The sequence below is a fragment of the Xiphias gladius genome, chromosome 22, assembly GCF_016859285.1.
Source record: "Xiphias gladius isolate SHS-SW01 ecotype Sanya breed wild chromosome 22, ASM1685928v1, whole genome shotgun sequence".
Lineage (NCBI taxonomy): Eukaryota > Metazoa > Chordata > Actinopteri > Istiophoriformes > Xiphiidae > Xiphias > Xiphias gladius.
The window spans coordinates 5,908,797-5,930,629 of NC_053421.1; the positions used below are offsets into that span (position 1 = coordinate 5,908,797).

At 38.8% G+C, this 21,833-nt stretch overlaps 2 protein-coding genes across 4 annotated transcripts; one reads left to right on the plus strand and one right to left on the minus strand.

Moving 5' to 3' along the window:
• Positions 1-149: 149 nt before the first annotated feature.
• LOC120784188 (antizyme inhibitor 1-like) lies at positions 150-7,722 on the minus strand. 3 transcript variants are annotated; one of them, XM_040117737.1, is made up of 12 exons: positions 7,467-7,722; positions 6,592-6,713; positions 5,148-5,358; positions 4,751-4,924; positions 4,136-4,308; positions 3,694-3,828; positions 3,427-3,508; positions 3,164-3,244; positions 2,568-2,733; positions 2,253-2,368; positions 1,559-1,776; positions 150-1,440 (listed from the first exon to the last, which is right to left on the minus strand). In XM_040117737.1, exons 3-12 carry the CDS (start codon positions 5,247-5,249, stop codon positions 1,326-1,328), a joined length of 1,362 nt encoding a protein of 453 aa, XP_039973671.1. In that variant the 5' UTR covers positions 5,250-5,358; positions 6,592-6,713; positions 7,467-7,722; the 3' UTR covers positions 150-1,325. The 3 variants fall into 3 exon arrangements, with proteins under 3 accessions (XP_039973671.1, XP_039973673.1, XP_039973672.1); XM_040117739.1 differs by having other exon boundaries at positions 3,170-3,244; positions 7,467-7,721; XM_040117738.1 differs by lacking the exon at positions 7,467-7,722 and adding an exon at positions 6,820-7,440.
• Positions 7,723-13,114: 5,392 nt separating this feature from the next.
• Positions 13,115-21,761, plus strand: LOC120784724 (V-type proton ATPase subunit C 1-A-like). The gene is made up of 13 exons (XM_040118762.1): positions 13,115-13,282; positions 13,813-13,973; positions 14,583-14,650; positions 15,875-15,960; positions 16,361-16,455; positions 16,722-16,813; positions 17,421-17,519; positions 17,635-17,703; positions 17,902-17,994; positions 18,323-18,416; positions 19,485-19,582; positions 19,753-19,879; positions 21,076-21,761. The coding sequence occupies exons 2-13, from the start codon at positions 13,842-13,844 to the stop codon at positions 21,172-21,174; spliced, it is 1,152 nt and encodes a 383-aa protein (XP_039974696.1). The 5' UTR covers positions 13,115-13,282; positions 13,813-13,841; the 3' UTR covers positions 21,175-21,761.
• Positions 21,762-21,833: the final 72 nt, after the last annotated feature.

Here is a 21,833-nt window from a genome sequence, read left to right on the forward strand (position 1 = left end):
ACGTTATCTAGGATGAGAACTGGATTACGAAACTATTGGAGAGAGAGGTATCAATTATTTGTCTGTTCAGCAGCAGCAGCAGGGTGCCTCTAGGTACAACATATATGGTGTATTTATGATATTAAAACACAGACACAGTGATTCACAGTCCAGTCAATGAGGTGTTTATTACTGCTCATGTTGACAAGCACAGCTACAAGTTAATAACAGGCAAATGCTCGATAATTCATCACGCTTTACACAGATTGGAAGACAATTTCACCGATATGATACACACTTTGCAAGTAGACTTGCAGAGTCAGAAAATGCCGCAATATTTTTTCAACAGTCATAAATGTTGAAAAAATATTCTCAAACAAATACAACAGAAATAGTAAAAAACTAAGGGTTCTACTATTTTAAATGATGCTTTCTTTAAAAAAAAAAAAAAAATCCCATTCCATGACAGCTGTTCGTTATCCATCAACACTTCCCTTGTTCCATCTGCAGCACATGCTGTCTAAAAAACCTTCTTCGCTATGCTGTGGCATAGAAGTTACCTGCTGGTCCTTCACTAGTCTGGGAGCAAGCTACTCAGCACCTCAGAAAAACACTGAAACACCAGTTTACTGGTGACAACTGAGCCATTAGATTTCCGACCACACCAGAGCAGACTGAAATACTCATTTTTCCAGGGGTGGGTTTCACGGTGACACTGCACGTTGACTGCATCAAACAGATGAGTAAATGCACGTTCATATGTGCAGCAATGTAGTGCTGCAAGCCTCCAGTTTAAAACACTGCGAAGGACAACATATTTTAAATGTAATAATGGCATCAAGCTTTTATCACACACACAATAAACTATACAACCCATTAAAATCATAAAAAAAAAATCTTGAGGCAAAGCACCCTATAGGTCTCACAACTGTGTTTCTGTTTAAATAGATTGCTTCACTCTGGGATACATATTTTACTTTATAAGACTGGCAACAGCAGTGGAGATATAGATAATACATCTAATCAAATATAATTATTTAAAATCATGTCTACTGTATGATTGTAAACCATAGTGCCATGGGTTGCCCAAAGCAAAGGGAAGAATGAATCTGTCTTTTCAGAGTCATCCATTTTGTTGCATACTAATTAACACCTACTTGGGTTTTCCAGGTCTAATCACATAATACACTGTACATTGTGGCGTGTGAGATGAATTCAATCTGGTCCCAGCAATTTCAAGCACTATCTGCACTGTTAATTCAGTTCATCCCAGCGGAATGTAGACCAGAGAAAGCTAGCAGCAGAAACCAGTAAGGATATTTAAAGCCTTCCTAGTCTGATGATCGCTAAGCTGGGACAGAGAGTGCAGCTTCTGTTTGGCAGGAATTGAGGAAATAAGGGACCAATGAGAAGTTCTTCAGTGTAGCCTCCTGTGTGACACCGCTGTCCTGCATCTCGAACCTGGTGGAGGGAAATTAACGTGAGTCAAGTGCACATTTAGACACAGGAAACAAGGTTTCTTTCAAACTGTGAACTTCTTAATGCACTCCAAATTTAAAAATATGTCATGTGTCCTTACCAGTCTCTAGAGGAGATGACATAGTATACAGGGGGTGGAGGGGAGTCTGTGGCGGTGCAGAGTGGCTGACCCAGACTGTAGGCCCCGGCATGGGTGAACACGAGCCAGTCGCCGATGTTGAGCTCGGGTAACAAACAGTGCTCCACTACCTGGTCCAGGTCATCCCCAGAGGGACCCCACAGGCTGCTGCTGAACACTGGAGCATCCAGGGATGTGTTCTGCTAACACAAAAAGAAGAGATCATCTGTTTGTACATGTATCGCAACAATCTTTTTTAATAAAAAACTGAGGTGAGTTGTGTTTCAAGAACCAAAAAAGGCAAACGTTACACAAGGATAACCAAACCCTTGGTATGGCCATGAAAATAAGGGAAACTCAATTAACATGTCTGTCTTATATTAATGAACATCATAAATAAATAAATATAATCTACAGGCAGCAAAATTTTGATCTTCACAATTTTTAATTCACTTTATACAATAAAATGTATTTATTTGTATTTTTATGTTGATAATTTTGATGATTGACTAGTTTAAGGTATGGTATATGAGTAAGCTGTGCTTTTATTGTCCTGTATACACAAGGTGCCCATGCAAGAGTCAAGAGCTCTCACCAGACCACACTATACAAATGAAGTTTGAATGAATGGATGAACTATGGTTACATGTTGACCCAGAGAATTTATGAGACTCACCTTGTGAACAGATGGAGTAGCAATCAGTGTTTCAGAGAGTTTGCAAGCAAATGATCCATACACTCCCTCGTTCATGTAGTACTGGAACTCTGGCTCATCGTTGGGAGATGGATCATCTGTTCAGAGAGACAGTGCACAAAATCTATTAGTGTAATAGATGTATTTTTAATTTCAGTTTGTGATTGACACATTTGTGTAGTTATCTTTGGCACAGCAGCTGGGTTGCCTTTACTTAATGCATTTTTCATATTACAGCCATATTCCTCCTTGTTTGTCGGTAAATGAGCCATTGAAAGTGAATTTCAGGCCACTGACCGTGTCCCTGGTCCTGCCGATCTCTTGCCACCACCTCCTTTGAGATGACGTTAACAGCCAGGGTGAAAGCAGAGGACACAAAGAAGCTGCCAGGCTCAGCAATAATGGAAACCCCAGTAGAAAGAGGGAAATATAGGTCCACCATAGACATGACTGCACTATTGATCTGCAAAAACGATGACAGTGTTAAAAAGTGGGAACCAAAATGGGTAGGCCTTGAAAGAAATCACATTTAAGACATTGTAATTAATCACACTGTCAACCTTTGAATCAGACCCCTCACTAGCAGAAACAGTGTTGACTAAAGTGTGTCCTATGGCTGGGCAGCACAATGTAAAAAAAACATAACACGGCACATTTTGAAAACTGGATGATAATGATACATTGTATTTCACAAGATGATTTCTTTCTCCTCATAATTTCAAAAGAATGTAATTCAAATTCAATACGAGTGACATTGTTGCGATGCAGTAAAAAAACATTGACAAAGGTTAATAGCCAAATCCATATCATGGCACATTTCTCTACCAGTGCATTGTTTACCCACACCTAGCGCATCCTTAAATCAATGTCATGTGAAGAGCAGATAGACATACACTGACCAGCTCCAGCTGAGTCTCAGAGCCACTGAAGCCGCCTCCAATGTCCAGGATTTTCATGTTGAAGCCAATTTCCTCCTGAGGGAGACAAAGGCTTGTAAATGTGTAACCAAAACACAAGTGATTGCCAAAGAACTGAGTGTTTTTGGAGCGATTACAAGTCTCCAAAAGTCAACAGTGTGTGATAGAAGGGAACAGAAATGGTAGTCGCTGAACGGAACAGTGTAACAAGCTACATAACAATATTTAAGATTACTTACTCCCATATCAAAGACACAGCGGGCATCAGAGATGGCATGAACATACACCTGGTCATCGTCACAGGAGCTGGAAATGTGAGACCTGTGGGGTGGTGGGGTGAGGGTTAAATGGTCAATCTGACACCTTACTAATAAACTATATTTTATCCTGTAGAATGGTGGGTGGTTAATTCAAGAGGGAGTTGCTGTGGTCCTTGTACACAATGTATACTTCCATTTCTTCAAACTGCTTGATAAGCAGTCACAGTGCATTTCTGCAGGCCTCACCTGACACCCACTACCTGCACACCCAGTTCCTTAGCTCTCTCCAGCAGATGCCTGCAGTCCTTAAGGGAACAGCCGAATGTCATGCTTATCTCATCATCTGGGTTGGATGCTTCTGTTGACACCTGCACCAGCAGCCTGAATTAACACACAGGAAACAATGAACATTGGTAACCGTTTCGGTGGGAGAGAAAGTGATCTGGATGAGTTATATTAGGAAGCAAGCAACGAATCACAAAATTTCTGCCACCAAGAATGAATATTTTTACAACTTGATTTGATATAAGCGTATTTGTTGCTCATACGAAACAACTGAAATGCTGTAACAAACGAATAGTAAGTAATACTGATAACAAAGCCCATTATTAAAGAACATAGACATGGCAATTTTCACGTTACGTGATCACTGGCACTGGGACTAATACTAATACAATCAAGCACTTACTTGGCATTGGGGTGGCAGCGAGAAATCTTGCGTAGCTCCGCTTCATTATCACACACCAGAAGGTCAATGCCGTTTTTAGCAGCATATTTAATCTGAGAGACCTGCTTGCAAACACCACTGTAGATGATATCTTCAGAGGGAATACCATGGCTCTGCACAAGCTCAAGTTCGGACTGACATAAAAAAGAGAAAAAGACAGAACCTCAATTAATATACAGTATGTGGGCTAGGAAACAGACATTTTATCATATCATGTCCATCCTACATGGTTCACCATAAAAAAATACATGATAAACAGTAATTAAAAGGTGAGCACTGAGGTCCACTGACCACTTGGTGGTGCCTTTATAACTACTACAGCTTGTGGACCAAGAGTTGTGCAATATTATTCTACATAAATGTACTAGTACTTGCTGGGAGGGTTAGTATATAATGGTCTGAATTTAGTACCCTATAAAATAAGGGTAGTAAAGTCCTTTAAAACACTTGATACTGAGCAATTTTCCACTAAGTATGCAAGACTGTACAGCCTAAACCGTGCATACTGCAACTGTGATTATTTTTTGTGGAGAAACCTGAACTGACATCAGTTATCTAATGTGTTTGTGAGAGTACCTTGTTGGTGCATATGAATCCAGTGCCAAGAGCAGCAAGAACTTCAATAACAGCTGGACTGCTGTTGGATCTGACAGTATAGTAGGGTCGAATTTGGGCCATGTGTGTTCGCCAGCGAACATGCTGCCTCATTATGACTCCCAGGTCTGCTACAAAGAATGCATCCTTCTCAGACTGAGGAAGAGGGAAACATACATGTGGATGAGTCAGAAGAACATACACACACTGCAAGCTTCTGCCAAACGTGTCTGTATGTAACATTACCACATAAACTAAACAATGCAATAACAGCAATACAATACAATTACAGGTGTTAGACAAAGTTATAAAAACAGTATGAAATCCAGGTTAATATGTTGGTGCTAAATGTACATGTTGCTACAGTGAGATTCCTTACCAGAGTTTGTTCATAAATGTGGTTGTCGATCACGTCACAGAGTGCCGTGCCTCCCTCCAGTAGGCCAACAGAATACTGTGGTTCATCAGCAATACCTTTCATCCTCTCAACCGTTTTCCTCTAATCCGACAGGCATAAAGAATGTGGCTAATCTGAAGTGGTCTTGCTCGCTCGCTCTCAAGCCCCTGGGGTCCTAGACCTTTGCAACAAACTGTACAAGAAAAAGAGAAAGGTCAACATGAAGTTCAAGAAGCAAAACAATTCAGCCATATTTGGACAATACATATTTATTTATGTTGTCCAACTCTTGTTTATTCATTAGCTGGAATCTAAACCACTCTGATGTGATCCCCAATCAAACAATTCATTTTCAGTGAGCATCCAATCAGAGCCCAGCACAGGTTCCATGTTATGGGACAGCTTTGTGGAAGAGACCTATTCTTCTGAAAAGCCACTGTGAAAACACAGAGTCTGGGGCACAGGGTTCATTTACTTTACCATCAATTACTCCCAACAATCACCATTAATCCCTGAGCTGGTGACCCGTAAAGGTTCTTTTTGATGGCATTAAGCAAGGTACAATACTGTCTGCGTCCGTGTCACAACTTCACTTTCAACAATGTTGCACAATACGTCAGAGAGGCACAGTAGTGACTGGATCAGATCTGAAATGACTGGTTTTGGGAGGTTAAATGGGGAGACTAAACAATGTGCCAATGTGTTTTAGACTACTATGACAAGGCTGAAACAAACAAATAAACAGACAGAAGGACAAATTTGCAGTGCCTCTTTGGTTTCATTGTGAAAGAAAATCAAATGACTGCAGTTATAGATGAAATGTGTGGGTTTTAATTATTAAGTTCTCTTCTGACACGTGTATAAAAAGAATGGGAGATGGCTCAACCCTATTATCTCTTTAAAAATCAACCACGACTTTATGTAACTTGGAAAAAGCTTAACTGTGTCACTCATACCGTTTCCCTCATAAAAGAAGTTGTGACATTAATGGGGGCATAAATGTACAGTTCTCATATTAGCAGGATTAATATCTTTAACCAAATGATTCTCCTTTACTGCAGCTAAATCATAGCAAGAGAAAATCTACTGCAGATAAATCAGTCCAGAACACAGTGTCCTGTTATTTTAATAGAAGTGCCTAAAATAGATCTGAAATGGTAGATCTAAAATAACTATAGACTGTTTGTGATTTATCTGGGACATGCTGTTTGTTAATACACCTATTTATTTCTTCGTCAACAGTTTCAGTGAAGCAATTTGCAACAGTGTATTTAAAATGACAATGACATTTATCCCTGGAATCAGACACACAGAGACAAATGCAAGAGAAAACATGGTTTTGTGTGCACATGTTTTTGCTATGAGAATAGCCACAATGCAATCAAGAGAATACATTAATACTTTAGTTCACACCTAATTTACTTACATGGATAAGTCCTGGGATGAACTCGTCCACTATCAGCTAGGATCCCAAGGTGGCTCGGCGTTGAAGTCAAATGGCTCTCGGTATAGAGCTGCCCCTAAATCCTCTGGATAGTTGTTGTACACCTGCAAAGGGACAGATGAGGACAGGGCACATAGGAATCAGTCACTAACAATGAAACAACTCTGACGAGGAGAGCAACTTTCTCCACTCACACATGCTCCAATCTACCTTAACATTTATGCACTGTGCAATCACATCTGTTGTGGTAGAGGAAATACTGGTATGCGGTTGAGCAGGCGAAATGAGAGTGGAATGTTAAAAGGATATAGGAGGAGAGCAAAAAAAAAATTCTTTGAAGAAATTTTTTTTTATGGTTTACTTTGTGTGTGATATTTTTTTTTCCTGTCATGACTGGTCAATAAGTAAGGTAAATTGAAGTGATGCTATCGTGACTAGCACTTTCGAATGTATTGATTTACATTGGTATGTTAATAACAACAGTACGCAGTACTTTCACACCCTTCCCCGGCGTGATAAGCCAAATACCACACTTTCTGCTACTAATTCAAAACCACATTTAACATGTCTGACTTAAGTTACCTTGCTTGCTATAGTAACAGGTAGTTTGCATTCATTGGTAACGTTAAGATTAGCTTTAGCTAGCAACCTAGCAACATACAATGTAAAAATTGTTGTACAGGAATCTGCTACTCATATTTCAATAATAATGCTACTGACTAATACATTATTTTCAATTTATTATAGCCAGCACCAATTTATTACACCCCGCGCTTGTGGATTACGCTCCGTTACCCGGTTAATTTAACAACATGCTAATTAGCAAGCTAACAACGCGGTTAGCTAACGTTACTTACGTCTGCTGAAAACCCAAAAGAGGGGACAGAACGCTTTTTCTTTTTAGGCGGAATTTTTAAAGATTGGTGGGGTTACAAAAAGAGAAAAGGATAACTGCCATGGACGTGGTGGGTTAGGTCGACTTTCTGTTGTTCGATGTTTAGAAGTTGCGAGCTACTTCGTGTCATTTGCAACGTCCGAGCGCACGGCAACAGCGGAGGTCGAGTGCCCGGTTAGACGGATCGACAGACAGTACGAACCGTTGCGTCAAGCGCACCAAAATTAAAAGTAATATATCCGGTAAAAAGTATCAAAATAAAATCCGTATTAACCAACGTCTCAGCGTTTTTTGGGTTTTTTTTTTTTTTTTTGAGTAATAAAATACACTAATGTGCAAGTATTTCTGTAAAATATTGTTGTTTTCTCTCCGGGATTTTTTTTTCGCAGTTAATAAAACTTAAGAATTACAAATTATATGAACAATTTCCCGCTGTGAATCTACTTAAGTGTGGAGGGTTTGATGAATCGCAAATGGGCGGAGTTTCGAGCTGTCAAAACCAAAGACAATGATCTCAGTTTCCCGACCCGACAACAGATGACATGTGGAGCATTTATTAACAAAGCCAATGAATTACCACAGTAATTATCCCCGACTCAAAATCGCAATAATAAAAGTAACAATAATAATATTCTAATTTTAAATACACAATTTTGTGTAATGTAGATGAGTATGGTGTTTTCTTCTTCTTCTTTTGTTTTAATGTTTCACAATATTCAGTTTTTTTCTTACAACGCTATATTCCAGAAACAGTGAGAGTAAACTGTATCTTCACCAAAAAAAATCACACCTTTGTTGACAAAAATCTATATCTGTAATAACCTTTATAGACGTTAAAAAGGCCAGTGTCAAATTTCTCAAAATTACCTTTGTTATGTCTTCACTGTGTCTCCCATGGCTCAGAAATAAGGACAAAATACTATCCAATAAAGTTTGCAGAATTTTCCTTTTTTCTCTGGCCAAAATCAACGGTTGCAAAACAAAAGTTCCATGAGTAATGAGGAGATGGATGCATGTATTTTGTCTTCAAGTTCAAGTTCAAACTGGATTTTCCCGTCCCTTTGCCTTTGTTGTTGTGGCTTTGAGAAGTTGTGCCTGCCTCTGAAAATGCAGGTTCTGGGGCAGTGTTTTTTTCAAGGAGATACATTTGCATGTCTCCCTCCTCAACAGTGGAGGAGGAGGGTGCCAAGGAAAGCTCAGCTACTGTCAGCCAAACAGAAGGGAAATGTTTTCCCTGGGGCTAGTTTGACTCCACATCAATACTGACATCACCCTGGTATTAAGAGGTCCACATACCCGAGGAGAAAATATCATTAAAATATCCTTGTGTCTAATTGCACAGTTCAGGTGTTTAAAGCTTTTTTTATGGCACATGTTGGCATTGGTAACAATATCATTTCTTAATTGATTTTTTTTTAGAAATATTAGAATATATATCTATGGAAGTATTTCTATTATCAAGTTGGCCTTTGGGATTTGTGTTTGTTCCAACAATCCACTCATGTATGTATCCTGGAGTCAAAGGCCATTGTCAGTAGCGTCTCAATGTTCCCTTAGTTCAGTGTTTTCAAGGAAATGTTAGAGAATGAGACGAACATAAAGTACAATTGTTATTAACTAAGAATACACCATCATTTGTGTCCTTGGAATACACAAAAGAACAATTATTTCCTCGCTTCTAATTTCTCTGCAGTCTGAGGTTTTCTAGGAATCAATAACCATTTTTTATTCTCATCACACACACCATACAGAAACCCTATTCCTCCATGGAGATCATATCATAACAAAGAATAGACCAAGATCACCTAAATTTTTACCATCCTCGGTGACCCACATCATGTAACAGTACATGATGTGTTGTTGTTTTTTTTTTTTACTGCTAGCCAGAACAGCTTGGAATTCACATAACTATGAATTCTTCAGAGTTTTAGATGAGCTTTGAGTACTCCTCAGGGAAAAATAAACAATAGCAACAATTGTTGCACCAATAAAACTAATGCTTAGAGTCCATTGTAAAGGCTGGAGAGGCAGTGTCTTTTCCTCATACTGCAACACAAAAGCTGTTCCGTGTTTTGTGCCTGTTTTCTCCAACACTAAATGAGCCTATGTATATATAAGTCTAATCGCACATAGCATCTAAAGTGGCTTCCAGTAAAGCACAATGTTTGATTTCCATTGTTTGGATCATAATAGCCATCGCAGCCACTGGGTATGCGACAGCGAGACATGTGTACCACCCACTGTGAGGGCAAATAGTCCAGTGGCTGCATTGTGCAGCAGGAATTCTTATTTGCAAACATTGCAAACAGATTACATCAAGGCACAGACTTAGAAAGACCCAGCATAGATTAACCCTACCTGACCAAAAGTCACCGGACAAGTAGGAAAAACAACATTTTCCCACAACAAAAAATAAAACCATAAATCACCTTCAACAAATTGATTACCCTCTATATTTTAGGCATAAAATTTATGTTAGAAACAAAACCCAGTCTAAATAAAATGTGTAAATCTACAGTATCTATCCATATTTGAATAAGTGACCGATAAAACCCACCATGGATTGGTCTTATGTAACAGACTCTAGCGTTTTAAGTGTTGTTAAATCACTCAGCAGTGGTTTCGGCTCTTTTTGCCAAAGAAGGTTGCTAAGTGAAAAGAACTCCAAACAAACTTTTCCTCACGCTGATCTGAATGTTAAGCAGGGCAATATAAAGCAACTGTCTGCAGGAATATAACAAATATGCAAAAGAAATCTCATCAAAATGATTTGCACCAAGAAAATGGTAACGAAAATTCAGTGCAACCTTCCTCAACACAATTTTTAGTGGTTCTACGCTGTAAAACAGAAAAAGCTGAGAAAACTCGAAATTTCAAGGCAACAAACGTCGGTAAAATTTTGAGTTGGGCAATTCAACTTAATTTTTTTAAGTTTAGGCTTCGAGTTCATCTAATTTAGAATATTTTACTTCTGTTGAGATAAACCAAGTTAGAGTAGTATATCACATTAAAGAATTTTTACTTCTGTTAATTTACACAAAGTTGAATAAATTCAAAGCTATGTGCTATATACACTTGAAATTCTTGGATTTCAAATGAGCTCAGATTGGATTTCTTTTTTCTCAATTGATCGCGTTTTTATGTCCAGCTCTACCTCGTCAAAGCTTTTGCTGTTCTGCCAACAGTCACAATAAACCAAGGGGAAGTGCCTGGAGTGCATCACTATCTTCATCATGGTTTGCATTGTTTTCATTTTGATCAGAGAGAAGATCAGCGGACACCTCGGAGACGCGCATGAAGAGACACATAATGGTGGCCATCATGTCACATTTTTCATATGAGGAGAAAGAAGGATTTCTGGGGAATTTTTAACAAGAATGCAATGAATGTTGGAAGTATGCAAATAAGCTGACAATGTTTTAAAATGATTTGATGACATTTAGTCGACTGAACTCATGATTTAATCTCTGCATTCCCAAGTGACGCACACGAGCTACCAGAACTTCCTCGCTTTGTAATGAATCACAGATGAAGATTTGACGTTATCATGACTCACTCGCTTTTGTTGAGTTTGTACTTTAAAGGCTGATAATTTAAGTTTCTAAGGCCTGACAACTTGTAGTCATTATTTATGCCAAAGAACATAAGTTGCAGTTTTTAGAGTGTACAATATGCCACCTAAAAGGAACTATCTTTATCTCTGGGCTTTCCCTCGACATGTCATTTTAAACAATAGTATCAAAGTGGTGGAGAGATACAGCAAGATATACCATTATGGTCAAACAATAACAGAGTCTAAAAAATGATGCACATTTCACCCTTGTTTCCTTTCTGCTAAGCCAGACTTCAGAATAATTCATTATAATAACTTCATAACATGACTGTGTGTCAGTAGTTGAGATCATTATATGTGATAACATGGTTTATTGTAAAAGTGCACTGTTTCTGAGAAAATCAGGTAGTTCCTATAAATTAAACTAAATATAGATGCTGATGGTGTTTTATCTAGTGATTTCTACAACATTTGATAAGTAAATCATATTTGAGAGTGCCTTGAGTGGTGCTTCTGCATGTGTGTGTGCAGACAAGCATAGATACAGCCTACACACTGCATCCTCCATATCCACACTCCCATATACACACTGGCCGGTATTTAGGCTTTGTGTGTGTGTGTGTGTGTGTGTGTGTGTGTGTGTGTGTGTGTGCGCATGCTTGCACATATCTGGAAGCAACAGGTCACTGTAGTCCGAGTAAAAAAAAAAGTGCAGGTAGTTGAAAGATGAAACAGGTGATGTACAGTGAGACAGCCTATAGAGGGCATTTAGAGCGACCTTCATTCCTGGAACGCAGGAGTGATTCAACAACAAACTAGTGTGATGCTTCACTGTGTTAGTACTGGAAGAGAAACAGGGAGCATTCTCTAAAAAGATGTGGAGGGAGAGAAGAGGGAGGTGGCAATGTGCCCATTCCAACAGTTTCAAATGTTTGTTAGATATTTGAATACTTCTGTTTTATTCTAACGCTTTAACACTTCCAGGCCTCATTCGGTAACCATAAACACAACTTTGAGACAAATCACAGGACATGTGTGAGAGAAGCTGTAATGGTTGTTTCCAGAGAGCTATGGGAGTCCATGCAAGGAGAGAGTGTTGAGCCGTGTGTGAGACGGAATAGAATTGAGTCTATAAATAGTCATTTCTCTTTTCAGTCCTATTTATTGCTAAAACAACACTTTTCTCTCTTATTGAACCTGAGGAGATCACACACCAGACTCTCAGCAGTAGCCTGCGCTCTGCAGACTGACCGATTGTGGCGTGTGTGTGTGTCCTGATAACATCCTGGCAGACTGGCCTCTGGCCAGCCATGGGCAAACTCACCCTGCCGTTTGATGTCGAGAGTTGGCTCCAGGCAGACCAAGCATTGTGTCCTAAACAATGAACCCCAGACCCACTGAACTATAAACATGTCCCGTTGGGAGCGCTTTCCTCAGATTCTGTACAGGAGACACCCAAAGCCAGGAAACCTGACCCGGCTTTTCCAAATTTAGTAGCTCTCAAGTCTCAAATGCTGCTGACTTGGCATCCAAGATTGTCTGTCTCCTTCTCTAATAATGTAATAATCTCTTTGGAATGTTGACTGAGGCTCAAGTCTAGGGTGGAGGTCTTGTAATGTAGGAAATTTGTTGAAATTATGTATCAATAATAATAACAATAATAATTAAGAACAATCCTTCATTAAATTATCTTTGTTAAATTGGGATGGAAATGTCATCCCCATTCTAAAAAATAAAGTCTTAATTCATGGTTGTCCCTGAGCTCTGCACTGCTGCATAACAGCGGTCCAACCTTGATATGGTTGCTCCAGAGTGTGGGCTAGTTGTTGAGGCTCCCCTTTGCGCGGGGCCTTCTATCCCATATATTGAAAATCATCTGCCCCACATACATGTCCTCGAACATTGACTATTGATGACCCGCAGGAATCACAATGTCATTTTTGTCAAATTTACTTCTGCTCATCTATTGATTCTACATACATAAAGTTGACTTGGCCTGAGCACACTTGCTACAGTACCCCCTGTCCACCAGCTGTGGTCGCTGCTGAGTCTCCTCAGTGAGCAGGGGGTGTGAGAGGCCTTCCGGTTCCTCTGGCAGATCAGCTGACTCTGATGCTCCTGTCAGGAGACCTCACGAACTATACTGAATGGCAACTATGAAAATGATCAAGCCATAGAAACACGGCAAACAGCTATTTTTTAAGTGGCCACATTTTAATACACAGGTGAGTGAAATTGTTAAACAAACACAATGACCACCTGTGTTGTTGTTGCGAGCCATGCTAAGGGGCTAACGGTAGCTAATCCCTGCTGGATGTTGCTTGACCTTAACCATCTTTTTTGCCAGCTTCGTTTGACAGACAGAAGAAATTTAACCATTGTTCGTTGCTTTCACACATTGTGTAACTATTAGAAAATAAATTCGAGTGCAAGAAAAACATATTGTCAGCTTGCAATGGATATTAACCCCCGATTGAGCTCCTACTGCTATTGTAGCATTATTTCATTAGCTTGCTCAGTGGTAAACACTGCCAGTATACTTCATGACAACAGCACAAGCAGCTTTCTAGAGCTAACATTTAGCTAAAGGCAGGAGATATGTAAAAACAGTGCTTTACCTGTATTGTAGCCAAAGCAGTACTATTGATAAAAAGACAGACTCAGTGGAAGGGGTGGAACAAAACCTCATAGTTTTATTAACTGAATAATAATAACACAGACAGTCACATTAGTCTAAATTTAGTTTTCTTCCCAGTTTTCTCTAGCTGCACCAGTGCTGTAACCATGACAGAGTTTTGGTTGATTTCTGCACCTGGAGAGAAGACCTGCCAGCAAACATGGGACAAAATGATGGCAGCCACCACACGTACCAACAACCTCTCCACCAACCACAAGTTCAGCATACCAGACCTCAAGGTTAGCATTGGATTTGTTCCCCGTTTCTTGTGTTTCATACGTTTTCACCTGTACAAAGCTATAACTTTGTGATAATGGACTTTACGCTCAAGTAGTTAATCGCGGGCAGTATTTTTTTTTCTTGCACAATTCATGGATTTCTACTTAAAAAGAAGTTAGATAGTGGTTGTAGCTGTAGGCTAATGTCAAAATCACTCACCTTATATATCCACTGTCAAGAATAAGCTGATTCTATGTATGGGAAGCCGCCTTTACACAGATCCGTCGCCTGCATGTTGAAGCGTTGGTTAGGTGAAGTTTTCATCCACAGAGCAGTTCAGCTCGTCTGGTTCCTCTCTGTGCTGAAGGTGAAGTAACCTCGCTGACCTTGCTGCCACATGGGGCTGCAATGTTCTCCTGGAACTGTTAGCGATGCATGAGCGGGTCCGGACAAAGAGGCGCCGTCCTAAGCACATAGGGCCCCCTGGGTGTCACTGTAGGCTGATTGAACCCCAGATGTCACTGTTTAAACACAACCCCGCTGACTCAGATCTCAGGACTGATGAGTCGAAAGTCATTATGATGTTTATTTGATGTTTTATTTTTTTTCCTTTTGTGTCCATAAAACAGGTGGGGACACTAGATGTCTTGGTCGGACTGTCGGATGAACTGGCCAAATTAGACTCCTTTGTTGAAAGGTAAGCTACCTTCAGTGTTCTGACTTGAACTGAACTTTTTTTAATTCTCTATCTCTGAGGGATTGTCATGTTAATGATTAAATTGTTACCTTATAGAGCTTTTACAATCGCATAAAATGAAGTCTGTATTTTAAATGGCATTAAAAAATCTCCCTTAACCTGTGCAGAACCCCAGACTCTGATGTAGCAAGTTTACCACTCCTTAATCCCTTCCATTACCTGGTAACAATGAGGAATTTCACAGGGGCACGAGGATAGCGAGCCTCATAGTCTAAACTTGGCAATTTACAGTTGGGTGACACACCAGCAGATCTTTCTTTAGTGATATTTATACCTGATGACTTCAGTGCCACAAGTATGTTTGACTGTAATTTATAGTCTTTTGAAAATATGACACCAAAACTCACACACAGCCATTACTGCCCGATTCCTGCTTTGCTTCCTCTGTGGATATTTCCAAGACTGTGAGAAAGACCAACTTTGCAACATGGTTTCACTTTTGTGTTTGTAGGCTGTGTTTGAATACAGTCTGTCTTTAATCTTGTTCCCTTTTGAAGTTTCTATCCGGCATATGTGGAAAAAGAGAATACCTAAACTAGCAAATTCTTCAAAATTGCACCCATTACGAGTTTTATAGTTTTTATCTGAGCTTTAAATGGATTAGGGTGTTTTCATTTGTCATTATATGAACGATAGAATGTATTATAGATAGTTAAAATTAAACCCATGTGGCAAATGTACTTTCTAATGAACTTTTCAGGCATGATATGTGACTTGGTTGAGTCTTTCCTTGACCTCACTACTCTAGGCACAGTTCTGCATAACACTATTAATTCTATAAAAGTGGATATTGTTAGAATAATGTTTTTCATAGAATTGATCTGTCAGTGTTTAGGTTGGTTTGTTCAAGTTTGCATTCATGCTACTACCACAAAGAGTGGCGGCCTCTGTAGATACAGTTCCTCTTTGATGTGCTGCTGAACAGTGTCATCAAAAATCCTTAACCTCTGAAAGTCTGCCATATTATACATTGCTTTGTCGGGAAATTACCTTAACAGGAATATGTGAAACTTTTTGATGTGTGTATATGTTTGTGTAAAATTTGGAGGATGAGGTCATGGTGTTCATGTGAGCAGGCGCAGGGTGAATGTGGGGTGTACTCTGGCTTTGTGCATGCAGTTTGTGTTGGCATGGTGTGTTTTTATGTCTCCTGGCTGTTCACAGTGTGGTGAAGAAGGTAGCTCAGTACATGGCCGACGTGCTGGAGGACAGTCGAGACAAAGTACAGGAGAACCTGCTGGCCAATGGAGGTACAGTGACGGTCACAACACAGTGCCTGTTGATTATTTTACTACCAAAAACATGGTGATTACCCAGTGGACAGTCATAATATTTAGATAATATATCTTTCACATGGTACTCTGGGCAAACTCAAGACTCGGTATTTAACCATGCAGATGGTAAAACTAAATCCCATTGACCTTTATTGTATTGTAATAGTGGCAGAATTTTCTGTGAAGGATATATCAAAATCTGGGCAAATAAACCTGAAACTATTTGCATGAATAGGTACCCACAGGTAGAGGTGGACGAGAAATGATGTATTTATGTAATTTGGATGAAAACACTTTAAAGCTTTACATGACTTTTAGCTTACTGTAATGTCATAAAATTCAGATAGTAAGATCAGTCTTTCGCTATCTTTTTCAGTTGATCTTGTCACCTACATCACAAGATTTCAGTGGGACATGGCAAAGTATCCCATCAAACAGTCACTTAAAAACATCTCTGAAATCATCTCAAAGGTGGGTCTTTTCATTTGATTCGAAAATATATAAGCAATGGTAAAATAAGCATTTAGAGTGATTAGAATTTATACAGATATTTATGCAGATATGTCAAATTGCCTACTTGTTTATTTTTGTTGCTGAATGGGTAGTGGGGCTCTTACACTATCTGGGTAGGGTTTTATTTCCTCTTGGGGAATCTTGGGTACAAGTGTGTCGTATATGCCATGTTACTCTGTATTTCAGTTATAAATCAGTTCAGCCTTGCATTTCATCTTTTACAGCAAGTAACCCAGATTGACAATGACCTGAAGACAAGAGCATCAGCTTATAACAACCTGAAAGGAAACCTGCAGAACTTAGAAAGAAAGAATGCGTAAGTAATCCACAGACACTAAAATGCATTTCTAACAACAAAGTTTTTCAAAACAAAACAAAACAAAAAACAAAAACACACACACACACACACACACACACACACACACATTGCAACACCAGGAACAGTTAAGAAAATAAGTCACAAACACCAAAAATGAATGTTCCCCAGTCTTATCAATAGCAATATGACTATTAGCAGAACTGACTTTTCTAAATGGCCATTTGCTGACAGCAAATCTATTGGTTATACCAGGCAGCTCCAAAATATAACACTTCCCCTTCAACTAAACTCTCATACCAGAATATTTTGTCAAAAACCTCCTCAATAAGATCTGATCTCAATCCTGACAGTATCATTTTATTCCCTTGTTTTATTGATTTTACAGATCTTTTCAATATATTTTCCGTTTACTGTCAGAGGAATCACTGTACCTGTTTTGTTTCTTCTTGGCCTGTGCTTATCCATCAGTCAAGCTTCAAGGATGACAGGGCATGTTCTATGACCATGTCAGCATGGTCTGACAGGTTACTGCACCGCTTTGTCAACACCAGGCACCTTCACTATGTCACATCCATGTTATTGTAACACTGATGTGTGCCACTAGGGGGAGCCTGCTGACCAGAAGCCTGGCTGACATTGTCAAGAAGGAAGACTTTGTGCTTGACTCAGAGTACCTCATCACTCTGCTGGTAGTTGTTCCAAAGTGAGTATTACTTCACCATTCGACCACGATATTGCAATTTTTGAAATAGAAAGTAACATGCCTCTGCATAATCTTGGAGGAAGACTTGCTTTATCCTGCTGTTCTGTTCTTTCAGGACGGCATACACTGACTGGCAGAAAACATATGAAACACTCGCTGAGATGGTGGTGCCTCGATCCTCAAAGTGAGTGATGTCCTCATACCAAATAAAATATCAAATGAAACAGACAATTTGTCAGAGAGACACCCATATCAAGTACCTGTATTTTTATCCACTATTTGTCTCACATTTTGATGTCCCCTGTATTATACCATCTGTATTATAGAGCTGTCTTACCGGTATCATCACAGCAGTATAACAAGTACCTGTCTTTGCTTCCAGTCTGCTATTTGAGGACAATGACAGTGGCCTGTTTAGTGTCACTCTATTTAGGAAAGCCATTGATGACTTCAGACACAAAGCCAGAGAGAACAAGTAAGCACTGGTCTATGCTTTACGTATTTGCACAACACTGCGCAAATCACAAAAAAAAGATGTTTACAAAGGAAAATTTGCTTAATTTCTAAAGAAGCCAGACTGCTAGGTAAATATAAATAGCTCTAACTATATATATACATGTATCAAACAGAGAGAGCTCCAGTGATCACAGGCGTTATAAAACAATTTTATTATTTTCACAAAGGTGGTACTCTTCACGTATTTTTAATATGTAAAGAATGTGAGCCAGTATCGTTACGAAAACAGAAATATTCACGATAAAATGATGTTGATTTCAGTCCTCTCCTCTCTGTCTTATTTCTAGGTTCATAGTGAGAGACTTTCAGTACAATGAGGAGGAGATGAAGGCAGACAAAGAGGAGATGACACGGCTCTCCACAGATAAAAAGAAGCAGTTTGTAAGTGAAATGGACACTGAAATTTGAAAAACGGATTTAAAGTTACTATTTGAAAATAGATCTAGATATCTCTTGGAGATTTGTTTCTGTAATGTCCTGATTGATATGGTTCAGTGCTGGCTGTGTTAAGAACTTCTTCTGATCTTGGAAGTTATAGTAAGAGCCATACAAGTGGTTTGGCATGTTTTAACCCGTTATCTACTGTACAAATGTGTGTACACATACAATACATTAATGGCAACCATTTCCCCAGTATATGTTTTTAGTTTGGTTTCCTACCTTTTACATTATTTAGTTTTAGGGCATTATGAAAATAAACTTGCATCTAAACTGTGTTTTCACAAAACTCCAGAGGACAGACAAAAAACAACCATGGCGGCGTAAAAAGGTTCATGTATATTTGGCTGTTTTTCTAAATTTAGGAAACAACCAACTCACAAACTCAGACAACAAAACATCCTTTCACACATTAGCAGTACGAATGTTCCACAATCTCTGCTTACAAATGCATTACCTGACAACAACGGTACTTAAACAAAAAATAAAAGAAACACACTGTTCATTTTTATTAACCATTTAGAGGCAAGGTAACTACTGTCCTTAAATGAATGGAAAAGCATTGGCTGTCAGGAAGTCAATCAAAAAACGTGCGGGATGCTTGGGAAAACTGTTTACAGTAATGTGAAATACAGGAATGACTGTTTTCTGGATTGTCACTGTATAAATAATTGAATCACATAATATCTAAGATGTAATTAGGGGGCAATGATACATAAACATGACTAGTTCAAAACCTAGTATATGGCTGGAACGCATTTTATCTGTTTACTTCTCTCCTACTCTCTGTGCTCACATTTACAGTAATTTGATACAGCCGAATTCTTCTCATTTACATGTTTTTCTGTTTCACCATCTTCTCTGAGTTCGATAAGCTGTTTTTGATAAGCAGCAAACATTTGAGTCATTGGTTGCAAATTAGTTCAAGGTTGTAAGACTGCCACATCCAAAATAAATGGTTACTTTTAAAGAGCAGCCTTTCAAACCACAAGTTGCATTTCCTCTTTGCAGGGGCCACTTGTTCGATGGCTGAAAGTGAACTTCAGTGAAGCCTTCATCGCCTGGATCCACATTAAAGCACTAAGGGTCTTTGTTGAATCTGTTTTAAGGTACAGCAATCATATAGTACATTCCTAAAAGCACCCATGTATATAACTACATAAAAGCGGATCACATAATCACTTGACACTGTTTTTTAGTGACAATAGTTAAAAGGTTGTTGAAACTGTGTGTTGCTCCTTTATGGTTGGTCTACATGTGTAATGTGATGTTCCTGCAGATATGGGCTGCCAGTGAACTTTCAGGCCATGCTGCTGCAGCCGAGCAAGAAGACCATGAAGAAGCTGAGGGAGGTGCTCAACGAGCTGTACAAACATCTGGACAGCAGTGCAGCAGCTATCATTGATGTGAGTACTTTGATAACAGTGTGTAAAGATCATTCTACTGTACTTACTGCAAAGTCATAGCATCAAGAAAAACACTGCACATCTTGAAGAAACATAGGCATGTTCAACTACAAAAACTTTATAGTATGATTATAATGGCTGAAGTTATGATATAAAATTCCTCAGCAAGTGTTTAATCCATAAACGACTTTAGAAAACATACAATGCCTCAGTACTTAAAAGAATTATATCACAAACTATTAGAAACTGTAACTCCTCTATTATAAAATGCATTGATATGCTTTAGCTTTTCCAACAACTTCATATAATTCTTTGCAGTTATGAAAAAAAAGACATTCCAAGTTGAATTAGTATATGATGATAAAGTATGTTGATTTTTTTTTTTGTATACCAACTGCAAGTTACTATACTATAACAATTAGTAAATAGTGCATTCTGTATAAAATAAGTATGTTAATTAGTAGTATCGATTTGGGACCTACTGATAAAGAATCTCCACTGCTTCAACCTCTGCTTTTCCTCCATCAATGTGTCAGAAAATAACAATAGCTCCCCCTCATGGCCATAGCTGGTTACTGGAAGAAAGACGGTGTGAAACCCATTTTATGGAGCGTGAACAATGTCCAGGCCTGAATTTCTAGTCTTGTGTCAAATACTGTTTGTTAGTGAGTGTATAGAATACAATTCCATCCTTTTGGAATGTGCTATGTAAATACTTTTAATGGTAAAGATGCTGGTGAAATTTAAAAAAAAATCTTTTTTGAAAGTTTTAAATTTCAATCTTTGAAGTTAATTGCAGGGGAAATTGGGATATAGGGTGAGACACATTTTTTGCATAGCATTAAAGGCTGTTGTGTTTTTTCACAGCTCAACTGACTCTATAGAGGATGCTGATTTTTTTTTTCCGCCATTTTGGCTTTAACTGTCGATGCTATACCAACTGCTATACCACAGTTACCCTTGTATAACTTCCAAACAAGCGGAGGTTTTAAATAATAAGTAATTATTTGGAAGTGTTGTTCAGTCTTTAAAGTGCTTAGAGTGTTGGCCTTGCTGCCATACTGTATTAGCGCCGTTTGACAGCATTAGTGAGATTTCATTTAGACTCACATTAAGGAGATGATTCCAGATATTAAGTCATTCAAACTGCTGCTTACACACACTAACATTGCTGTCTCTTGTCTTTTTATTTCCAGTCTGCGATGGACATCCCTGGGCTGAACCTGAGCCAGCAGGAGTATTATCCTTACGTCTACTACAAGATCGACTGCAACCTGTTGGAATTCAGAGTTTAACACTTTCCCTATGTTGTCTTGACGTTGAGTGTTGATCAGGTTATGTTTTTCCTGGTACAACCCCACCCCTTTCCACTGTCCCAGCTGTCTTTCTCCTCACACATCAGCTGCCTGAACAACAATGCTGCATGTTCATTCCTTGTGGTGAAAAGGCTCATCAAAAAGCTTCTACCACTTTTACAACCGAGGGACAAAAAAAAAAGACTTTTAAAATATTGTTTTTGTTTACAGTTTCCTTTTCTTTTCAAGCCACACAAATAATTGCTTTTTTGATGTGAAAAATTAATGAGGAAATCAAACTGGAGAGTTGTATATTTACTGGGTCATTCCACATGTGCTGGTGTGTATCGATAGCTACATCTTCTGTGTTGGTGTTCAGAGATTTGTGTTTACATATGTCCCCAATGGCAACCAGATCAGTGTGTTTCTGAGATTATGGGTTACCCCTGCAGACATTGTGAAGCAAAGATGTTATACGACTGTGTGGTGGTGTTTCATGTTATGTATATTTGCTGTCAAAAAGAGATCTATATCTGAGTATTGTGTACGCCATTGATTGATTAAATATGATGGACAAATAAATCGTATCAAGTGTGTTGTCGGTTTGTGAATGCATTAATAAGTATCAAGAAAAGTACATCATGTTTATCATTTCTTCT

Coding starts and splice junctions, on each gene's coding strand:
- LOC120784188 (XM_040117737.1), bottom strand. CDS start 5,249: ATGAAAGGTATTGCTGATGAACCACAGTATTCTGTTGGCCTACTGGAG. Junction 4,925..5,147: donor ACATTTATGAACAAACTCTG/GTAAGGAATCTC, acceptor CCTCTTCCTCAG/TCTGAGAAGGATGCATTCTT. Junction 2,369..2,567: donor TCGGCAGGACCAGGGACACG/GTCAGTGGCCTG, acceptor CTCTCTGAACAG/ATGATCCATCTCCCAACGAT.
- LOC120784724 (XM_040118762.1), top strand. CDS start 13,842: ATGACAGAGTTTTGGTTGATTTCTGCACCTGGAGAGAAGACCTGCCAG. Junction 19,583..19,752: donor TTTGTTGAATCTGTTTTAAG/GTACAGCAATCA, acceptor ATGTTCCTGCAG/ATATGGGCTGCCAGTGAACT. Junction 19,880..21,075: donor GTGCAGCAGCTATCATTGAT/GTGAGTACTTTG, acceptor TTTTATTTCCAG/TCTGCGATGGACATCCCTGG.